Here is a 19,537-nt window from a genome sequence, read left to right on the forward strand (position 1 = left end):
TGTAGAAGCTGTATTAAGAACCTCTAGGGCTTCCCTGGTGGCGCAGTGGTTAAGAATCCGCCTGCCAATGCAGGGGACATGGGTTCGAGCCCTGGTCCGGGAAGATCCCACATGCCGTGGAGCAACTAAGCCCGCGCGCCACAACTACTGAAGCCCACGTGCCTAGAGCCCGTGCTCCACTACAAGAGAAGCCACCGCAGTGAGAAGCCCGAGCACCATAACGAAGACAACAGCAACTAGAGAAAAGTCCACGAGCAGCAACGAAGACCCAACGCAGCCAAAAATAAATAAAATTAAAAGAAAAAAAAAAAGAACCTCTAATTCAAAATGAGCTAATGAGATAAATGAAATAAAAACAATGAATTGGATTTATGCTACATTTACAGATTACTTTGATAATTAATGTTTGATGCCTTTAAATGCCTCTAGATCCTTCCTACACTAGTAAAGGGCAGTTTCTGAGTTAAAACATTTACTCACTATTTAACCACAAAGTACTCCAATAACATGAGAATATGTTATTACTCACTGTAGAACTATCTAATTTGTGAAGGAAAAGAGGTGTTATGCCAATTTCAGTGAGTGTTCTAGTTATGTTGAAGATGCCCATCTCACTGAATTTTTTTTATTGTTTTATTAGTTTTCCAGTTGACTTGCTTGGGTTTTCCAAGAATATGATCATATAATCTATAAAAATGATATACTTAATCATGTCAAAGTATCCATCCATTTTTTTTTTTTTTTAATTTTTATTTATTATTTATTTATCTATTCATGGCTGTGTTTGGGTCTTCGTTTCTGTGTGCGGGCTTTCTCTAGTTGCGGCAAGCGGGGGCCACTCTTCATCGCGGTGCGTGGGCCTCACACTGTCGCGGCCTCTCTTGTTGTGGAGCATAGGCTCCAGACGCGCAGGCTCAGCAATTGTGGTTCATGGGCCCAGCGGCTCCGCGGCATGTGGGATCTTCCCAGACCAGGGCTCGAACCCGCGTCCCCTGCATTGGCAGGCAGATTCTCAACCACTGCGCCACGAGGGAAGACCTCCATCCATTTCTATGTGGTTAAGAATTTTTATCAAGAAGACATGCTGAAATTTACTATATTCCTTTTCAGTGTCTGAAATTAGACTTCTTTTGATCTATAAATTCAGTAATTTTTCTAATATCAAATTATCCTTGCAATCCTGAAATAAACTTCAGTTGCTCATACTTTCTATTGTACCCACTGGATTCTATCTGCTAATATTCTATTTAAATATCTTGATTTAAATTTATGTCACCCCCAGTTTTGAAAGGTCACAAGAAAATAGCAGTTTATCATAAGGTACACAGCCAAGGGCAGTAACATTAATATGGCAACACACATCACTGTTCACATCATTCCTTCTACCTATTTTGGATATTTGTTAAGCAATGCCCAAACCTAAAAAGAAAAGATAAAATGACAGAGGACCAAATTAGTCTTGAACATCCAGAGCTGTTCTGAAACCACTGTTATCTTGAACATATTCTGAGCTTTTAAGGTGGGGTTAGCAAAGCTAAGATGCTGGTTTTTAATCCAATGGAAACCTCTAACACTTGCCAGTTCACATTAGCATTATGATTTTATTGGTTCATAATAACTACCCCATGAAGAAAGATTTAATTGTTTTCTCACTGTAAAAATAGAAAATTTTACACTCTTTGATTTACTAGAACACCTCTTCTGGATCCTTTCTTGTATATAATAGTACTCTGTTTAGAGAGGCACCTCAATTATAAATCTCCTACTTTTTTTTTTTTTAAACATAGACATACATGTTTATTGGCTTAGTAGGTTTATTGGCTGATACTGTCCTACTGATTTTTTTCAGAAGAACAAAAGCAGGTCCTTCCCCACCCCATCCACAGCTTATTCTTGAGGCAAGGAAAAGAATCCCTTATAAGAGAAAGCTGGCTAGCATGGAAAGGTTCAGCAAGATAAGAAAAGCTCTTAAGGTGCTACGCCCAGGTCACTGTCCAGAGAGGCAGGAGCTGGTGAGAAAGGAGAAAATAGCTGCCAACTCCCTGTACTGGAGTACTGAAGAGACAGCATAACATGAAAGTACACAGACTCTGTAGCTAGATATCTGGGTTCAAATCCCAGTTCTGCAACTCTGGTCATTCAACAAATATATGCAGAGTTCCTGCTACATGCCAGAGCCTCTTCTATGCACAAGGGGTTAATAAGCAGTGACAAGATCTCTATCCTTTAAAGTTTACAATACAGTGTGGGGAGACAGAATAAACAAACAAGTGAATTGTAAGAGCATGTGCAGGACATTTAACCTTGCTGAGCCCTAGTTTCCTTTTCTGGAAAAACAGGGATCACAAAACACTTATCTCAAGGGTTGTTATGATGATTAAATGAGATTATGTAGGTAAAATGCTTCATAAAGTAAAGCTCACTAAATATCAGTTCTCTTCTCCTAACTCCAGGCTGGGGTTCAGGGTGGAAAAGAGAAGCAAACTTCTTGCATTTTCAGCAGATAACTTCATGCTTAAGAGAATCCAGTCCAAGAAAAGTGTTCACTGTAAGAATGCCATATTTGCCCTTGGTCATTTCCCCCTCTTCTACACTACAAAGTGAGACCCTGATGGAATGGAGACTCGGTGCTGCAATTCCAGAGCATTATTAGCAAAATGACCTTATGTTAAGTTAGAAAATGACCTTATGTTATTAATGTTATGTACCTTGCCATACTATTTCATTATTATTATTATTTTTAATAAATTTATTTTATTTATTTTTGGCTGCGTTGGGTCTTTGTTGCTGCACGCGGACTTTCTCTAGTTGCAGCAGGCAGGGGCTACTCTTTGTTGTGGTGTGCGGGCTTCTCATTGCAGTGGCTTCTCTTGTTGCGGAGCACAGGCTCTAGGTGTGTGGACTTCAGTAGTTGTGGCACGTGGGCTCAGTAGTTGTGGCTCACAGGCTCAGCAGTTGTGGCACATGGGCTTAGTTGCTCCGCGGCATGTGGGATCTTTCCAGACCAGGAATCGAACCTGTGTCCCCTGCATTGGCAGGTGGATTCTTAACCACTGCACCACCAGGGAAGTCCCTATTTCATTATTTAATGATACTTTCTGATGCCTTAAAAAAATGTACTCCTGTATCTTTATTACCATTTTTATCTCTATATAGGTTTCAAATAACCAAATGTACTATTGGAATATGCTGTCTTCATTAAAAGATGCTCTGCTGTATTTTGAATGTTGTAATGAGTTCATCTCTCAAATGAAATCATATTGAAGAACAACCCTGAACCTAAGATTCAGACCCTACCTTACTAAATTCTAATTTTTAAACCATATTTTCCAAGTCATCTATTAACCTTAGTAGCAGGTGCCTTTTTTAAGGGTCCTGGTTTGGGTGCTGAAATGTCCTTTGTGTCCTTATCTCCTGTAGCCCCCGAAGCAGCAGCTCTTCCCGGCACAGGCTTGAACTCCTTCTTGTCAGCTGCATGTCCAGCTTTCTTACCATGTACGAGCTCTACTTTTTCTGAACATTCTTTGATCTGGAGAATGAAATTGAGATAGACATCATTGAGCCTAACTTTGAAACTCAATCACTACATTACTTAATAAGTCATTTCTAAACCACAACTACATGAGAATTCAGAGAGAAAAGTTTCCTTTGCAACAAAGATAAATTATCCATATTTTCTTGGCAGTAGATATACATTAATGACATCTTACATTATATTTCTATGCAAATGAGAATTTACTAAACTTACAATAACCACATTTTTGTAGAAAATGAACTTATGTTTACCGGGGGGGAAGGGGGGGAGGGATAAATAGGGAGATTAGGATTGACATATACACACTACTATATATAAAATAGATAACTAATAAGGACCTACTGTATAGCACAGGGAACTCTACTCAATACTCTGTAATGACCTAAAAGAATCTAAAAAAGAGTTGATATATGTATATGTATAACTGATTCACTTCGCTGTACAGCAGAAACTCACACAACACTGTAAATCAACTATACTCCAATAAAAATTAAAAACAAACAATAACCATATTTTTGATGGAAGACATTCATATTTAGAAAGGCAATTTTCCAGATATTAGAAATGAAATTAACTCAAAACATCATTTTTACCTCCTCTACAGATTGGTCACTCAATTTTATTTTATTTTATTTTTTATAATTTGAAAGATATTTCTACTAATCAAGAAATTCTGATCAAAAGGATACCAGTAAACAAACCCATATTGCACAGAGACAGGACCGCTATCCAATTTCATTACAACCCATTACTAACCTACCTTATCAAGCTTGAGTTTGTCGACATCAGCTAAGAATGGGTTTACTGCTTTCTCACCAACCACCTTCAAAGCAGTACCCAGTGCTTCAAATGCAGCATCTCTGACGTCAGGAGCAGAATCATTGATGTGCTACAGTCCGGAAGTAAGCAAGATGATCTTAATACAAGGTTCTTTAGGTATTACTGATTTTAATTCAGACTGATGGTTGTTAGATAAAGAATTTGCTTTTTACAATGCACAGAATCTAAGCTTAGCTTTCTATTTGCCAATTAAGTTACTCTTCCTCTTACCCTCTATCTAAAATGCTTCATACTCAAATGATCTTCAAATACTCTAAACTGGATGCCTATGCTTGACCAGATCCAGCTGAATATCAGTTTATGGGCCAAATAAGAAATAAAAGTTTTAGTAGTCAGTGAAATTATAAAGCTAATTTGTGCTTTTCTTCAAGAACAGGAACATAAATACAAGAATTTGGATTCAATTTTCAAAGCTACAGAGGGTCTCTCCTCAAAAGACAATAATCTACAGTCTTAAAGTCAAGTAGTCACTGTACACAATCAGTAGAAAAAACAAAATCTTGCCTAGGTATAAAATATTCCCCCAATTTCAAAGCGAGTCTATACCTTAAGTAGAGCAGCACAAAAGGGCTTTAGTAAGCTCTTTGGCAGGGTAGAAGCAGTGCAGTGGCGGAAGCTTCTTGCAATAAAAAGAGATGTCTGCTGCTTGATGGTTGGATTTTTATTATCCATTACTGCTAAAACATCCTCACTGATGTTCTGTAGTGTGGTCTTTAGAAAGAAAATGTGGTCAATAAGCTTTTCTCAAATGTAAAGAACAATCAAAATATCACACTGACAAACTTTACTTTAGACAAAACCACAAACTCAACTTACAGTAAGGAAGATTGCATCAATTGCCTCCTGCAGGGCTTGTACCACTTGAGGCTTCTTCTCTTTGAATTTCTCCAAAATGGTTGGTACAACCTTTAAAAGTGAATAGTTGGAATATATTCGGCAAAAAAAAAAAAGGAATGATGTACTGATATATGCTACAACATGGATGAACTTTGAAAACATTATGCTAAGTGAAAGATGCCAGTCACAAAGGACCACACGTGTATTATTCCATTTGTACGAAACTTCAAATCCACAGAAGCATAAAGTATCAGTTGTTGCCAGGGTCTGGGGGGAGGGGAGAATGGGGAGTGACTGCTAATGGATATAGGGTTTCTTTTTGGGGTGGTAAAAATGTTCTGGAGTTAGATAGTAGTGATGGTAACACACCCTTATGAATATACTAAAACCACTGAATTATATACTTTAAGACGGTGAATTTTATAGTATGTAAGTTATATCTCAATAAAACTTATTAAAACAATGTTTGCCTCTACCAAAATAAACAAAAAAAGTAAACATCTAAGTTGGATTAAGAAGTCATTTCCTTTCTTGAAGGGCACAAGAATCTTACGCTGGAACAATCTTACGCCTATACCGCCACAGCAATGTTTCTCAACCTTTTTTGTTTGCATCTGTACCTTATATGCAACCTTACAATCATTTTTATCAGTAACTCTTATTGGACAAAATGATTCTCAACTAGGTGGATTTAGGGTAGGGGAACAGGTATAGTATACAATTCTTCCTCCCCACCCAAGATTCTGATAGCCCTCACTTGGACTGAGATGTCTTCTGCCCCTTCACTACACTAAAGAAAAAAGAAACAGTACCAGAAATTATAGCAATTTTGATCAGAATTATATCTTCTTACTCAAGTACTAAGTTTAGATCAGTAAAGTTAGAATTTTTATAATGTTTATTTTATCTTATAAACTATCACTAATTCATTAAATATTTATTGAATACCAAGTATATGTATTGAGTATATGTAGCCAGGCACTGTGCTGGCAGGCAAATTAAAGTTGCTTTTTAAGGTCTAAAATATATAGCAAAGCTCAATCGCACCTCCCCCAACCCAATTTTTAAAAAAAATTTCATAGAAGTGATACAGATCAGAAGGAATACAGTTTCCATGGAGAAATATAAAAGACTTTTTAATACTAAGCGTTAGTTATAAACCTGAAAATCAGTATACTTTAAAAAATTGTTTATTTGTTTTTACTGAGGTAACACTAGTTCATAACATTATCTAAGATTCATGTGTACCACACTATAATTCAATTTCTGTATACACTATAGCGTGCTCACCACCAACGTTGATAACGTTGATTTGTATCAAAAAAAGGAGTGTTACTTACGTGTCCTGCATACTGTCCAAATTTCTTCCTTAGCCCAACAGCCAGGCCAGTAAGACATTTTGCTGCCAGAGCCACCAACATGACATTGGTGTCCTTTCCAACAACCTACAAAGGGTAGAAAGAAAGGAAAACAAAAGAGTCACAGCCCCATAGAAGAGAACTGAAAATTTATTCTTAAAAGAACTCTGAAAGCTATTAGGTAATGAATAGCCAACTTTGTTTCCTACAAAAGAGGAAAGATTCTTCCTTGACAATATCAAATTTGGGAGCTTCCCTTCATTATGTTTAGTCTCCTATCTTAAAGTTCTACCGATAAAATATACGTAAGACCACGTCAAATCGCTAACTCTCCATTGGTGGTAGTATGGGCTGTCAGCATTGCACAACTGTGCAGGAGGTGACTCTGATAATGGCAGAGAAGCTGGAGGCCTGCTGACTTTGCTTTGGGGCAGGGAAAGCCAAAAGATGGTGTATCTCCAAAAGACACCACAGAGTAGCAGCTCTAAAATTTATACCCAAGAAACACCAGTAGAAACTGTTGTAGGTACCTTCAAGAAGCTGATGGGATGTAAACTATTATATATAGGATGGATAAATAACAAGGTCCTACTATAGAGCACAGGGAACTATACTATATTCAGTATCCTGTGATAAACCATAATGGAAAAGAATATTAAAAAAAGAATGTCTATATGTGTACAACTGAGTCACTCTGCTGTACAGCAGAGATTGGCACAGCACTGTAAATCAACTACACTTCAATTAAAAAATTAAATTAAAAAAAAAAAACGAAGCTGATGTGGACTCTAAATTGCAAATGCCATTGCAACCATTCCTCTGAGGGAGCTTCTGGCCTTGCAGCTGCCATTTTAGTTACGTAGTGATCATCAGATTTGTATTCAGAGTCTCTTAGCAGAGTCTCCTCCAGCAATGTTTATATTACCACCCTCCTATAGCATACCCTACAAGGCCCAGAACTTATCAAAAGTCATAGGTAGTAGCTGCATTTGTGTCAATTTAGCAAGACAGTGACTGTGCCTCAGTTCCTTCCTGCTAAGATTTTACTTTGGTATACTGCTCAAGTCAGCTGGTGTTAAAAAGCTGCTTTACTTTTAAGTGCTCCCAAACCCTTGTTTTTTCACTCTTTTCCCAGGTAGAAGTAATGCTTCCATTCTATTTTGGACTTTATCCTTAAGATCTGGTATTTCATAAGCAGAACACTTCATTCCAGAGTCCCTGAATTAAAGAACCCCTAATGCATAGCATTCAAGGAAGTTCTATTTGGCACCTACATATATTCCCTAAGTGCTGAGGAGTAAGGATTAAAAGACTAACATTTATTAAAAACAACTTAAAAAACTAAAAACAGAACTACCATATGACCCAGCAATCCCACTACTGGGTATATACCCAAAGAAAACCATAATTCAAAAAGACACATGCACCCCAATGTTCACAGCAGCACTAATTACAATAGCCAGGACATGGAAGCAACCTAAATGTCCATCAGCAGAGGAATGGATAAAGAAAATGTGGTATATATATACAATGGAATATTACTCAGCCATAAAAAGGAACGAAATTGAATCATTTGTAGAGACATGGATGGACAAAGAGAGTGTCATACAGAGTGAAGTAAGCCAGAAAGAGAAAAACAAATATTGTATATTAATGCATACATGTGGAATCTAGAAAAATGGTACAGACGATCTTATCTGCAAAGCAGAAATAGAGACACAGATGTAGAGAACAAATGTATGGATACCAAGGGGGAAGAGGGGGTGGGGTGGGAGGAACTGGGATTGACACATATACACTATTGATACTATGTATAAAATAGATAACTAATGAGAACATACTGTATAGCACAGGGAACTCTACTTAATGCACTGCGGTGAACTAAATGGGAAGGATCTCCAAAAAAGAGAGGATATATGTATATGTATAGCTGATTCATTTTGCTGTACAGTAGAAACTAACACAACATTGTAAAGCAACTATACTCCAATAAAAATTTTAAAACATTAGATGCCATAATTTTATAGGTGCTTTATAATCCTTATTTTATTTAATTTTCACTCAAACCCTATAAAGCAGGTACTATTATTATCTCAATTTTGTGGATTTCAAAAATTAAATAGAGGACTTCCCTGGTGGCGCAGTGGTTAAGAATCCGCCTGCCAATGCAGGGGACACGAGTTCAAGTCCTGGTCCAGGAAGATCCCACATGCCACGGAGCAACTAAGCCCGTGCGCCACAACTACTGAGCCTGTGTGCCACAACTACTGAAACCTATGTGCCTAGAGCCTGTCCTCCATAACAAGAGAAGCCACCGCACTGAGAAGACTGTGCACCGCAACGAAGAGTAGCCCCAGCTCGCCGCGACTAGAGAAAGCCTGCGTGCAGCAACGAAGACCCAACACAGCCAAAAATAAATAAATTTATTTAAAAAAAAATTAAATAGAGATTAACATGCTCAAAGTCACAGAGCTAGCAAATGGTAGTGCTGTGATTCAAACCTAGGTCTGCTTTGACTCCAAAGCTTTTGCTCTCTTTACTAAAGCATATTCTCCCTCTAAACTCATGGCAAATTCATTTTCCTTATGAGAAGATGAGATCAGGGTCCTAATAAACATTTTGTTAAATCTGTAATTACTATAAATCTATGGAGTAAAAACTCTATTCAGTTTTGTACTGAACACATGATTGGTATTTGTAAACGTTTGGATTATTTTTCCTTACCAAAGCAGCTCAGGTATTATTTACATGCTAGATTTTATATTTAACATCTAAATGTATATTCTAGGAATGGTCATCAAAAACATGCCAGGTCCCATTCCAAGAGATCCTAGTTCAATGAATTTGTGATGGGATTTGGATATCAGTATTTTAATACAGCTCAAAAGGTGATTTTGTTATACTGCCCCAGTTAAAGGCCATCATTCAATCCCATCCTTAAGAGACTACCTCTTCGGACTTCCCTGGTGGCGCAGTGGTTAAGAATCTGCCTGCCAATGTAGGGGACATGGGTTTGAGCCCTGGTCTGGGAAGATCCCACATGCCGTGGAGCAACTATGCCTGTGCACCGCAACTACTGAGCTTGCGCTCTAGAGCCCGAGAGCCACAACTACTGAGCCCGTGTGCTGCAACTACTGAAGCCCGCAAGCCTAGAGCCTGTGCTGCGCAACAAGAGAAGCCCGCGCACCGCAAGGAAGAGTAGCCCTCGATTGCTGCAACTAGAGAAAGCCCGCGTGCAGCAACGAAGACCCAACGCAGCCAAAAATAAATAAATAGAATTAAAAAAAAGAAGACATTCTTAATTTAAAAAAAAAAAAAAGAGACTACCTCTAAAGTTACCATTAGATCAATAACCAGTGGAAGTTGAATCTCAGACACTGATGATCCTAATGTAAAGTTTTGAAGAGGATCTTGTGAACCTATTATAGTTCAGGATATAGTAAAAGATTGTATGAATTTATTGGTGAGCCATGAACCAGGCATCTATTACAATATCTGCCTATTAACACTCACTGTCACACATCTCAGTTTGATTAAACAAGTTGTTCTTAACTGGGAAATGGGAGTGGCGGGGGGGCTTCCCTGGTGGTCCAATGGTTAAGACTCTGTACTCCCAATGCAGGGGGCACGGGTTCCTAAGATCCCGCATGCCGTGCTGTGTGGCCAAAACAAACAAACAAACAAAAAACAAAACAAAACAGGAGTGGGGAATATGGAAAAGTGTTTATTTTTAAGAAAAACAGTGTATGTGGGGGGGACTCTATTCCAGCGTTGAGGAAAAACTCAGCAACTCTGTTCTAGAGCTGGGAAAGAAAGCTTTAGCTCACAATGTTAATTTTTTTTTTTTTTTTAAATTAATTAATTAATTAATTTATTTTTGGCTGTGTTGGGTCTTCGTTTCTGTGCGAAGGCTTTGTCTAGTTGCGGCAAGCGGGGGCCACTCTTCATCGCGGTGCGCGGGCCTCTCACTATCGCGGCCTCTCTTGTTGCGGAGCACAGGCTCCAGACGCGCAGGCTCAGTAGTTGTGGCTCACGGGCCTAGTTGCTCCGCGGCATGTGGGATCTTCCCACACCAGGGCTCGAACCCCTGTGCCCTGCATTGGCAGGCAGATTCTCAACCACTGCGCCACCAGGGAAGCCCCCACAATGTTAATTTAACCTAAATAATGGGAAATATTCTGTAATTAAAAGTGCTGTCACTTCTCCCATAAATCTAGGCCTACAATGTGATTTTAAGTAATAATCAGTATTTATCTTTAACTAGTAATGTAAGCCACTTAACAGTAATCAAAACAAAAACACTGCTGACCAAACAAACAAACCAAAAACCCCCCAAAACCCATCATGATTGTGTTTAGAAAACTATAATGAATACAAGCAATAATTAAGGGAGAATATGTAGAAAGACCAAGTGAAAAAGTGTTAATAACACAGAGAAAGTCAATGGAGATTATATAATAAAACACCTTGAAAACCCACATCTTAAAGATGAAAAAAATATATACCAACCAATATCCATAGGTAACTGACAAAGTCAAAGAAGCTATCTGAGGGGTGGGAGGGAGGGAGAAAGGGAATCTTATAAAGAACTATAACCCGTGAGAACAGGAAAGCCATCAAAATATGCTAGGTCAGGTGACAACTCAGAAGAAGACAGTTTATGAAATAATTTCAGGAATATCATAAGGAATTTCAAAATGAATAGTTTTTTACTATATGCATTAAAGGGTAAAATTGGGAAATTAGTAAGATTACTTGATAAAGACACTAGAGAGAAGAAACTATTTACGGAGGGAAGAGGGATGGGTCTACAAAGACCAACACAGGTGAATATAATATGAATATGGGGGGGAGAGGGGGTGGGGGAAGGAAGGATTGGGAGTTTGGGATTAGTAGATGCAAACTAGTATATATAGGATGGATGAACAACAAAGTTCTACTGTATAGCACAGGAAACTATATTCCATTTCCTGGGATAAACCATAATGGAAAAGAATATGAAAAAGAATATATATAGGGCTTCCCTGGTGGCACAGTGGTTAAGAACCCGCCTGCCAGTGCAGGGGACACAAGTTCGAACCCTGGTCCGGGAAGATCCCATATGCCTTGGAGCAACTAAGCCCGTGCGCCACAACTACTGAGCCCGCATGCTACAACTACTGAAGCCCGTGCGCCTAGAGACTGTGCTCCACAACAAGAGAAGCCACCGCAATGAGAAGCACATGTGTCGCAACGAAGAGTAGCCCCCGCTCACCACAACTAGAGAAAGCCCACGCACAGCAACGAAGACTCAACACAGCCAAAAAATAAATAAATACAAATTAAAAAACATAAAAACAGTAAACTGATTTAAAAAACCAAAACAAAGTGTCGGGACTTCCCTGGAGGCACAGTGGTTAAGAATCCACCTGCCAATGCAGGGGACATGGCTTCGATCCCTGGTCCGGGAAGCTCTCACATGCCACAGAGCAACTAAGCCCATGCACCACAACAACTGAGCCTGCGCTTTAGAGCCTGCAAGCCACAACTACTGAAGCCCGTGTGCCACAACTACTAAAGCCCATGCTCCTAGAGCTTGTGCTCTGCAACAAGAGAAGCCACCGCCATGAGAAGCACACACACCGCAATGAAGAGTAGCTCCTGCTCGTTGCAACTAGAGAAAGCCCGCGCGCAGCAATGAAGACCCAACACAGCCGAAAATAAAAAAACAAAAAACAAACAAACAAAAAACCAAAAAAACCCCACAAAATGTCATGTTTCATGTTAATTTACATTGACATTAACTTTTCATTGTTTTAAATATTTTAGCCACAAAATTAAGTTTCTTTTTACTTGTTTGTTGCCTTTGGTTGCCCCCACTCCACCATGTAAAGAGGGAAAGTACCTCCTGCTACCCTAAGATCTCACAGAAATCCACTGTCTATATCTACCCAAATATAAAGATCCATAATCTTTTCTGTATAGAATACAGAGAGAGCTTATATTCATAGTCACAATGCCAATGGAAATCACAGAACAGTCTTCATTTGAAAAGCTAATATCCTAAGAAAATGTATGTAGAGAACATCAACTATTAACATTCCTGATTCCAATTAACATTCCTGATCATTACACAGGGAAAAATAAAAGCTTTTATTTGAGCCATTGAGAATTCAGTGCAATATATGTTTCCATAAGATTCCTGATAAAAATTATATGCTAGAACTTACAGAAAACTGAAGCTCTCTTCAAGGCCACTAGAATCTCACTTCCCCTTACCACCTTCTACCCTTCCTTCTTCCTCCCAGGCTCCAGGTTGGTGAAATCTTTTCCCTAGGGCAATTCCCTTTTAATTACAGTCAGTCCTCTGTAACTGCAGATATGGAGGGTCAACAGTATTCATTGTACTATGCCTTTTTATACAAGGAACTTGAGCAGATTTAGTATAGGTGGGAGTACCTGGAACACACCCCCTCCCCCCACCGGGGATACCAAGAGATGACTGTAGTCTTGCCTGGGTCTTTGGCTCTTCAAGATGGAAGACTGATGAACAACGATTTTGACAAATAATATCCCTGTCTCCAAATCCTACTTAGAGGAAAGCAAAGGAAGGCTGACTGTGAGAAAATACGGTCCATCCTCATTATTTAAGGATTTCATATTTGTGAATTCATCTACTCATTAAAATTAACTTATAAGCCCCAAATCAAGAATTGAGGCACTTTCCTGGTCACTCACAGACAAGCACGGAGCTGGGAAAAATCTATGTTGCCTGATGCGCACATTCCCAGCTGAGATGAACAATGCAATACTCTGCCTTCTTCTTTCAGCTCTCATACCGTAACCAAGTATCTTTTTCATAGTCTATTTAGTGCCATGTTTTTTTGCATTTTTGTGCTTTTGATTGGTGCTTTCACTGTTTAAAATGACCCCCAAGTGTATTGCTGAAGTGTCGTCTGGTGTTCCTATGTGCAAAAGCGCTGTGATGTCCCTTTCGGAGAAAATAAATGTGTTAGGTAGGCTTTGTTCAGGCATGAGTTATATTTCTGTTGGCTGTGAGTTCAATGTTAATGGAGCAATAATACATACTGAATAAGATGTCTTCAAACAGAATAAAACAAGGTTATGCATTGATCGGTTCATGAAAATGTGACCAGAGGGTTGCAGGACCTTAACGCTGTATCTTCCCTTGGAGCAATGGTTCAGCATTTGCTAATTCAGTGTCTGTGGTGACTTTACAGAACATAAGTACTATGAATAATGAGAATTACTCTTATATATACATATAATTAAAGAGTAACCTCCTCCCGCCACCATGCTAATCCTCTGCAATTTCAGGCTGACGAAGCAAACAAAACATTTTCATCCTTGCTATATTCAAGAAAATGTCTTCAGGGACTTCCCTGGTGGTGCAGTGGTTAAGAATCCGCCTGCCAAGGCAGGGGACACGGGTTCGAGCCCTGGTCTGGGAAGATCCCACATGCTGCGGAGCAACTAAGCCTGTGTGCCACAACTACTGAGCCTGCACTCTACAGTCCATGAGCCACAACTACTGAGCCCGTGTGCCACAACTACCGAAGCCCGTGCGCCTAGAGCCTGCGCTCTACAACAAGAGAAGCCACCGCAATGAGAATCCTGTGCACTGCAATGAAGAGTAGCCCCCACTGGCCGCAAACTAGAGAAAGCCCACACGCAGCAACGAAGACTCAATGCAGCCACAAATAAGTAAATTAAATGAGTAAATTTTTAAAAAATTTACCAGTACATACAAAAATATCCACCCCAGCATTCAACTTGTTTGGACCTAAGCAATAACAAAGGAGTAGTTTCTAAAATATTTCTTTCTTATTTAGTACTTACCTGCTTTATAATTGACCACATATCCCCAGATCCTGCACTTTACATGCTGATATAATACAGGGTGGTATCCCTTGCTATCTAATGAAAAACACTCTTCGTATTTAATATCTGTTCCGTTAAATAGAGCCAATTTAAAAAAGCTCATTCTGTAGAATTATAAAACTAGAATATCTGGTTCTAGATCAGCAAGAGTCTCTATTTCTTGACATTTGTACAAGCTACCAAATAGCATATTTAAAGTCAAAGTGATAATAAACAAAGACTGAAAACCAATCCCTCTAAACTAACCTAAGACAGTCATTTTAAATAACCCTTAAAAAAATGTATGCCTATAATTCAAAAACCATTAATAGTGTTCCCTAAATGGTAATGCAACTGTGGTAAAAAAAGACTGACTGATGAAGAAAAACTCAATGGCCTGGTCTGCTGTTGGGATACCAATGCTGAAACTCCTCACATTTACCTTCTTCAAAGCTTTTACTAAATCTGCATAATCGCCTGCTTCCAGTTTCGGGTTTTTCACTAGTACTTCCACAGCTTCCAGGGCTTCTTTTCTTTCTTGCCATTTTTTTGCCTCCTACAAGACACAATATGAGTCACTTGTAGAACAGAAAATAAGAGCGCAAAATAAAAGTCTATTTCTTGCATGCTACTAATTCAAAGATATATATTTTTTGTTTTCAGAAACTTTCTAAAGCTAGTCAGAAATCAAAATTACAAAACTGTGTAGCCAATCAGAATGTTTTGTTCATATACATAAAACTTTGTTCATATATTAAAAGTATTTTTGTAACATTTCATAACCCTAATGTTCTACAATAAGTAAACAGAATGAAATGCCATAGACTTTTCCTTCTCATTTTCTAGGTAAACTTTAAGCAAGTGTTAAACAGAAAACATTAATAGAAAGCATTTCTAGCATATCTCACAGTGGCACATCTACAGGAGAGAGGAACTTCCATATTGATAACATTAGAAAGACCAGAAAAGAACAAACATATAACCAACAACCAATACTGTTCTAATCCTGGATATTAGTTTTCCAGATTGTAGGTATAATGCTAATTTTTTGTTTTGTGGCCATAAAGTAGAATATGCTTCACTAGAATTCGAATACCCACTGTTGGAGAGAACTGGGGATAAAAACAAGATGACAAACCCATCACCCTGAAGGAGATTACAATTGAATTCAATTTATCAAATATTTATTTGTTAATCAGAAGATAACAGGATACTCAAGGAGCTGATAGCAGAGGTAGGATGATCTTCAATAAATAACTATCAGGTCATGACGACTGTGACAGGAGAAGTACAAGCTGCTTTGGTAATACAACAAGAGGACTTAACCCAGTTTAGGCTTTCAGGTAAGACCTCCCCCAAGAAGTGATGCTTAAGGTGGGATCTAGACAATGAAGAGTTATTATAAGGTAAATGGGGTGGGGGGAGAAGAATGTTATAGGCAGAAAGAACAGCATATGTTAAGGCCCAGAGTTTAGGGGGGAAAAATTTTGGCACATTTGATACCAGGAGAAATTCAGTATGACTGGAGCATGGAGAGTGAGAGGAATTAGAGATGTGGCTGGAAGGTAAGTGGGGACCTCAAAGACACCATAAATCATACCTCAATGGCTACAGTATGATTTCAGACATCATCTTAAAACCCATGGAAGCCACTAAAGGATTTTAATGAGGCAATAATATGGGAAGATTTCCATTTTCAAAAATGACACCTCTAATTATATTGTGAAATACGATGGGAAGGAGGCAAGAGCAGACAGGGAATCTTGTAAGAAGACTACAGCAGCATACAAGGCAAGAGCTGATGGTAATGGTTGGGATAAAACTTTCTCAATTGGGGATAATTTTGTCTCTTGGGGTACATTTGGCAAAGTCTGGAGACATTTTTGACTGTCATGACTTGGAGGAATGGTATTAGTAATATCTGATCGGTAAAGGCCAGTGATGCTGCTAAACATGCAACAATGCACATGCAATCCCCCAAGCAAAGAAATATCTGGCAAAAAATGTCAACAGTGCCAAGGTCAAGGAAGCCTGGGGTGGGGGTGGGGGGGAAAAGAAGTAACCCCGGGGTAGAGAAAGAAATCCTGGCGATGGAGAAAGGGGGATGAATTTGAGAGATATTTAAAGGTAAAAAACAGACAGACAATGAGGAAAAGATATAAGTCGAGAATAATGTTCAGGTTTCTGGCAAGAAGTAAAAAGAAGGACTAAAGTAGGTACATATACAAAGTAGTATGGGAACAAAGAAGAAACAACTGACTCACTTTATTAGGGAAGATACAGGGTGGAAGAGGGTGCACCAGGAAAAGGGCTCAGAAGAGCACTCTAATTATATTCAAGTAATTATTTAAAATGAAATAAATGAAAGAAGTCTACCATTACTTACAATTTTGTCATAAAAGTCTTTGGGAAGTTTGGAAAGAATTTCTACTGCTTCCAAAAGCTCATAAGCATCTATCTGTGGTACCTCATCACCATCGTCACCACCTTCCAGGAGGAAAACAAAACAAAACAACCCTTAAAAAATGGATGAAATGGGGACTTCCCTGGCAGTCCAGTGGTTAAGACTCGGCCTTCCAATGCGGGGGGTGGGCATGGGTTCAATCCCTGGTCGGGGAACTAATATCCTGCATGCCATGCAGTGTGGTCAAAAAAAAAAAAAAAATGAAATAGCTTTACTTATTAAACAGTTATCAGCTGTCCTTTCATACCCCTGATGAAATCTTGATAAAGGAGGGATCAGAATTATTAATCCTACAAACCATAGCATTGTATGTATTTCATTAAACAGCAATCCTATAAAATGTACCTCGTGAACACAGGTTACTGTGGCAGGGCCAGTTCTTGCTAATTTTTATAGAAACCAGCGTTGAAAAGTGGCTTACCTCCCTCAGTATCTCCACCAGCAGACTGTTGCTGTTCCAATTTAGCTTCTAGTTCTTGCTGGGAACGCAAAAACCTACTTGGTTTAGGAGCACCTGTTGGCAGTTTGACCCATTCTTCTTCTAGTTCTTTCAACTGCAAATATCATAAAATATTTTAAAAACATATCTATATCTCTGCCATTAGAGAATATATTTATATTTACTAACAGATCAGAACCCAATTTCTTATTTATGTGGCTCTAATAAGGCAAACAAGAAAAGCTAAATTTAAATTGTGCACATTTTTTTTTTTTTTAATAAATTTATTTGTTTATTTATTTATTTTTGGCTGTGTTGGGTCTTCGTTTCTGTGCGAGGGCTTTCTCTAGTTGCGGCAAGCGGGGGCCACTCTTCATCGCGGTGCGCGGGCCTCTTCACTATCGCGGCCTCTCTTGTTGCGGAGCACAGGCTCCAGACGCGCAGGCTCAGTAATTGTGGCTCACGGGCCTAGTTGCTCCACGGCATGTGGGATCTTCCCAGACCAGGGCTCGAACCCGTGTCCCCTGCATTAGCAGGCAGATTCTCAACCACTGCGCCACCAGGGAAGCCCAAATTGTGCACATTTTGTAGTATGAGTCAAATTGATGTATATCTACTATACTGAAGATGAAGATGTATGACTAAGAACTTAGAAGAATAAAATCCACTTTTTAAGACACTCTCATTATTTCATGAATTCACATATAGTTGCAACAAATAATGTCTCCAAAACCAACTGAAATATAAAAGATAGAATGCATTTTGTCTAAACAGATATTAAGTCCTGCCACCCAACAGTATTATAAAAGGACCTTATAGGACTTCCCTGGTGGCACAGTGGTTAAGAATCCGCATGCCAATGCAGGGGACACAGGTTCCAGCCCTGGTCTGGGAAGATCCCACACGCTGCGGAGCCACAACTACTGAGCCTGCGCTCTAGAGCCTGCGTGCCACAACTACTGAAGCCCGTATGCCTAGAGCCCGTGCTCCGCAACAAGAGAAGCCACCGCAATAAGAAGCCTGTGCACCTCAACAAAGACCCAACACAGCCAAAAATAAATAAATAAATAAAGTAATAAAGTAATTAATTAATAAAAAAAAGGATCTTATAAACTGCTATAGATTCAACACTAACCTACTGGCATCAGTGAATGCATAGTATTTAACTTGAGAGGACATAGTAACAGTAGAAACAGGTATGCTCAGAAAAAACTGATTTCAAAATTAAGAATGAAAAATAATTATTTGTAAGGACAGAATATCAACAACAGTGACAGGAAGGAAATATCTTCATATTAACCTTATACAAAGACAACCAAAAAACTTTGTGTCTCACCTGGACAGAGTTTATACTTTGTAATGGGGGTCTCAGAGCATCTCGAATCCATCTATAAATCTCCACAGCAATTAGTTTAGCTTCATCTCGAACAGCCTTCTCTCGAGACTCAAAGAGTTTTGGCAACACTTTGATAATTGGCTTCAGTAAGATGATTTTGGAACCAAATTCACTAGAAGTAAAAATTGGGAAAAAAACTGTCACCATGTAATATGCTTGGGTAAAGTGTTAGCCTGAATTCACTCAAACATAGTTCTGTATCTATATATAATAGAGACATATAGGTTGAGTTTTTTTAGGGAAGAAGAAAAAAGGAACTTATAACAACATCTGTATTGAGATGCCATTCTTCCAAGAATATTATTTAATGTCCAGAGCCCAAAATAATATTACCATTTAAAAACTTTCTAGGTAACCAGTCTAGGAATTACTCAAATCTAAAATGGATCAACACCTGTGTAACATCTTAAATATATATGTATGTACATTAAAAAGTTTAAAATAGAAACAAATCAATTTATAAATATTTAGATGAGTGAAATCTACTTTTAATAAGCTTGCTTATTTATTTATTTATTTATTTATTTATTTATTTATTTAGCCTGCGCCGGGTCTTAGTTGCAGCACGCGGGATCTTCTGTGCCGCATGCAGGATCTTTAGTTGCAGCATGTGGACTTCGTAGTTGCGATATGCGGACTCAGTTGTGGCATGCCTGCGGGATCTAGTTCCCCAACCAGAGTTCGAACCTAGGCTCCCTCCATTGGAAGCATGGAGTCTTACCCACTGGATCACCAGGGAAGTCCCTTAATAAGCTTTTATTAGCTCTTCTATGTAATTACGGGGATTCACTCCACTTGATAGATCACC

General features: G+C 38.8%; 1 protein-coding gene across 3 annotated transcripts in view; it reads right to left on the reverse strand.

Annotated features, from left to right (window-relative positions):
- The window catches only part of CKAP5 (cytoskeleton associated protein 5), a 105,927-nt gene that overhangs the window by 46,237 nt on the left and 40,153 nt on the right, over positions 1 to 19,537 (reverse strand). For all 3 annotated transcript variants that reach the window (XM_061201695.1, XM_061201694.1, XM_061201696.1), the window contains exons 5-13: positions 18,670 to 18,841; positions 17,316 to 17,448; positions 16,817 to 16,917; positions 14,873 to 14,986; positions 6,553 to 6,657; positions 5,192 to 5,281; positions 4,922 to 5,086; positions 4,296 to 4,424; positions 3,347 to 3,529 (exon numbers count right to left, since the gene is read on the reverse strand). In XM_061201695.1, the coding sequence (XP_061057678.1) occupies positions 3,347 to 3,529; positions 4,296 to 4,424; positions 4,922 to 5,086; positions 5,192 to 5,281; positions 6,553 to 6,657; positions 14,873 to 14,986; positions 16,817 to 16,917; positions 17,316 to 17,448; positions 18,670 to 18,841 (1,192 nt within the window). The remainder of the gene's footprint in view (positions 1 to 3,346; positions 3,530 to 4,295; positions 4,425 to 4,921; positions 5,087 to 5,191; positions 5,282 to 6,552; positions 6,658 to 14,872; positions 14,987 to 16,816; positions 16,918 to 17,315; positions 17,449 to 18,669; positions 18,842 to 19,537) is intronic.

This window comes from Eubalaena glacialis, chromosome 10 (assembly GCF_028564815.1).
Source record: "Eubalaena glacialis isolate mEubGla1 chromosome 10, mEubGla1.1.hap2.+ XY, whole genome shotgun sequence".
Lineage (NCBI taxonomy): Eukaryota > Metazoa > Chordata > Mammalia > Artiodactyla > Balaenidae > Eubalaena > Eubalaena glacialis.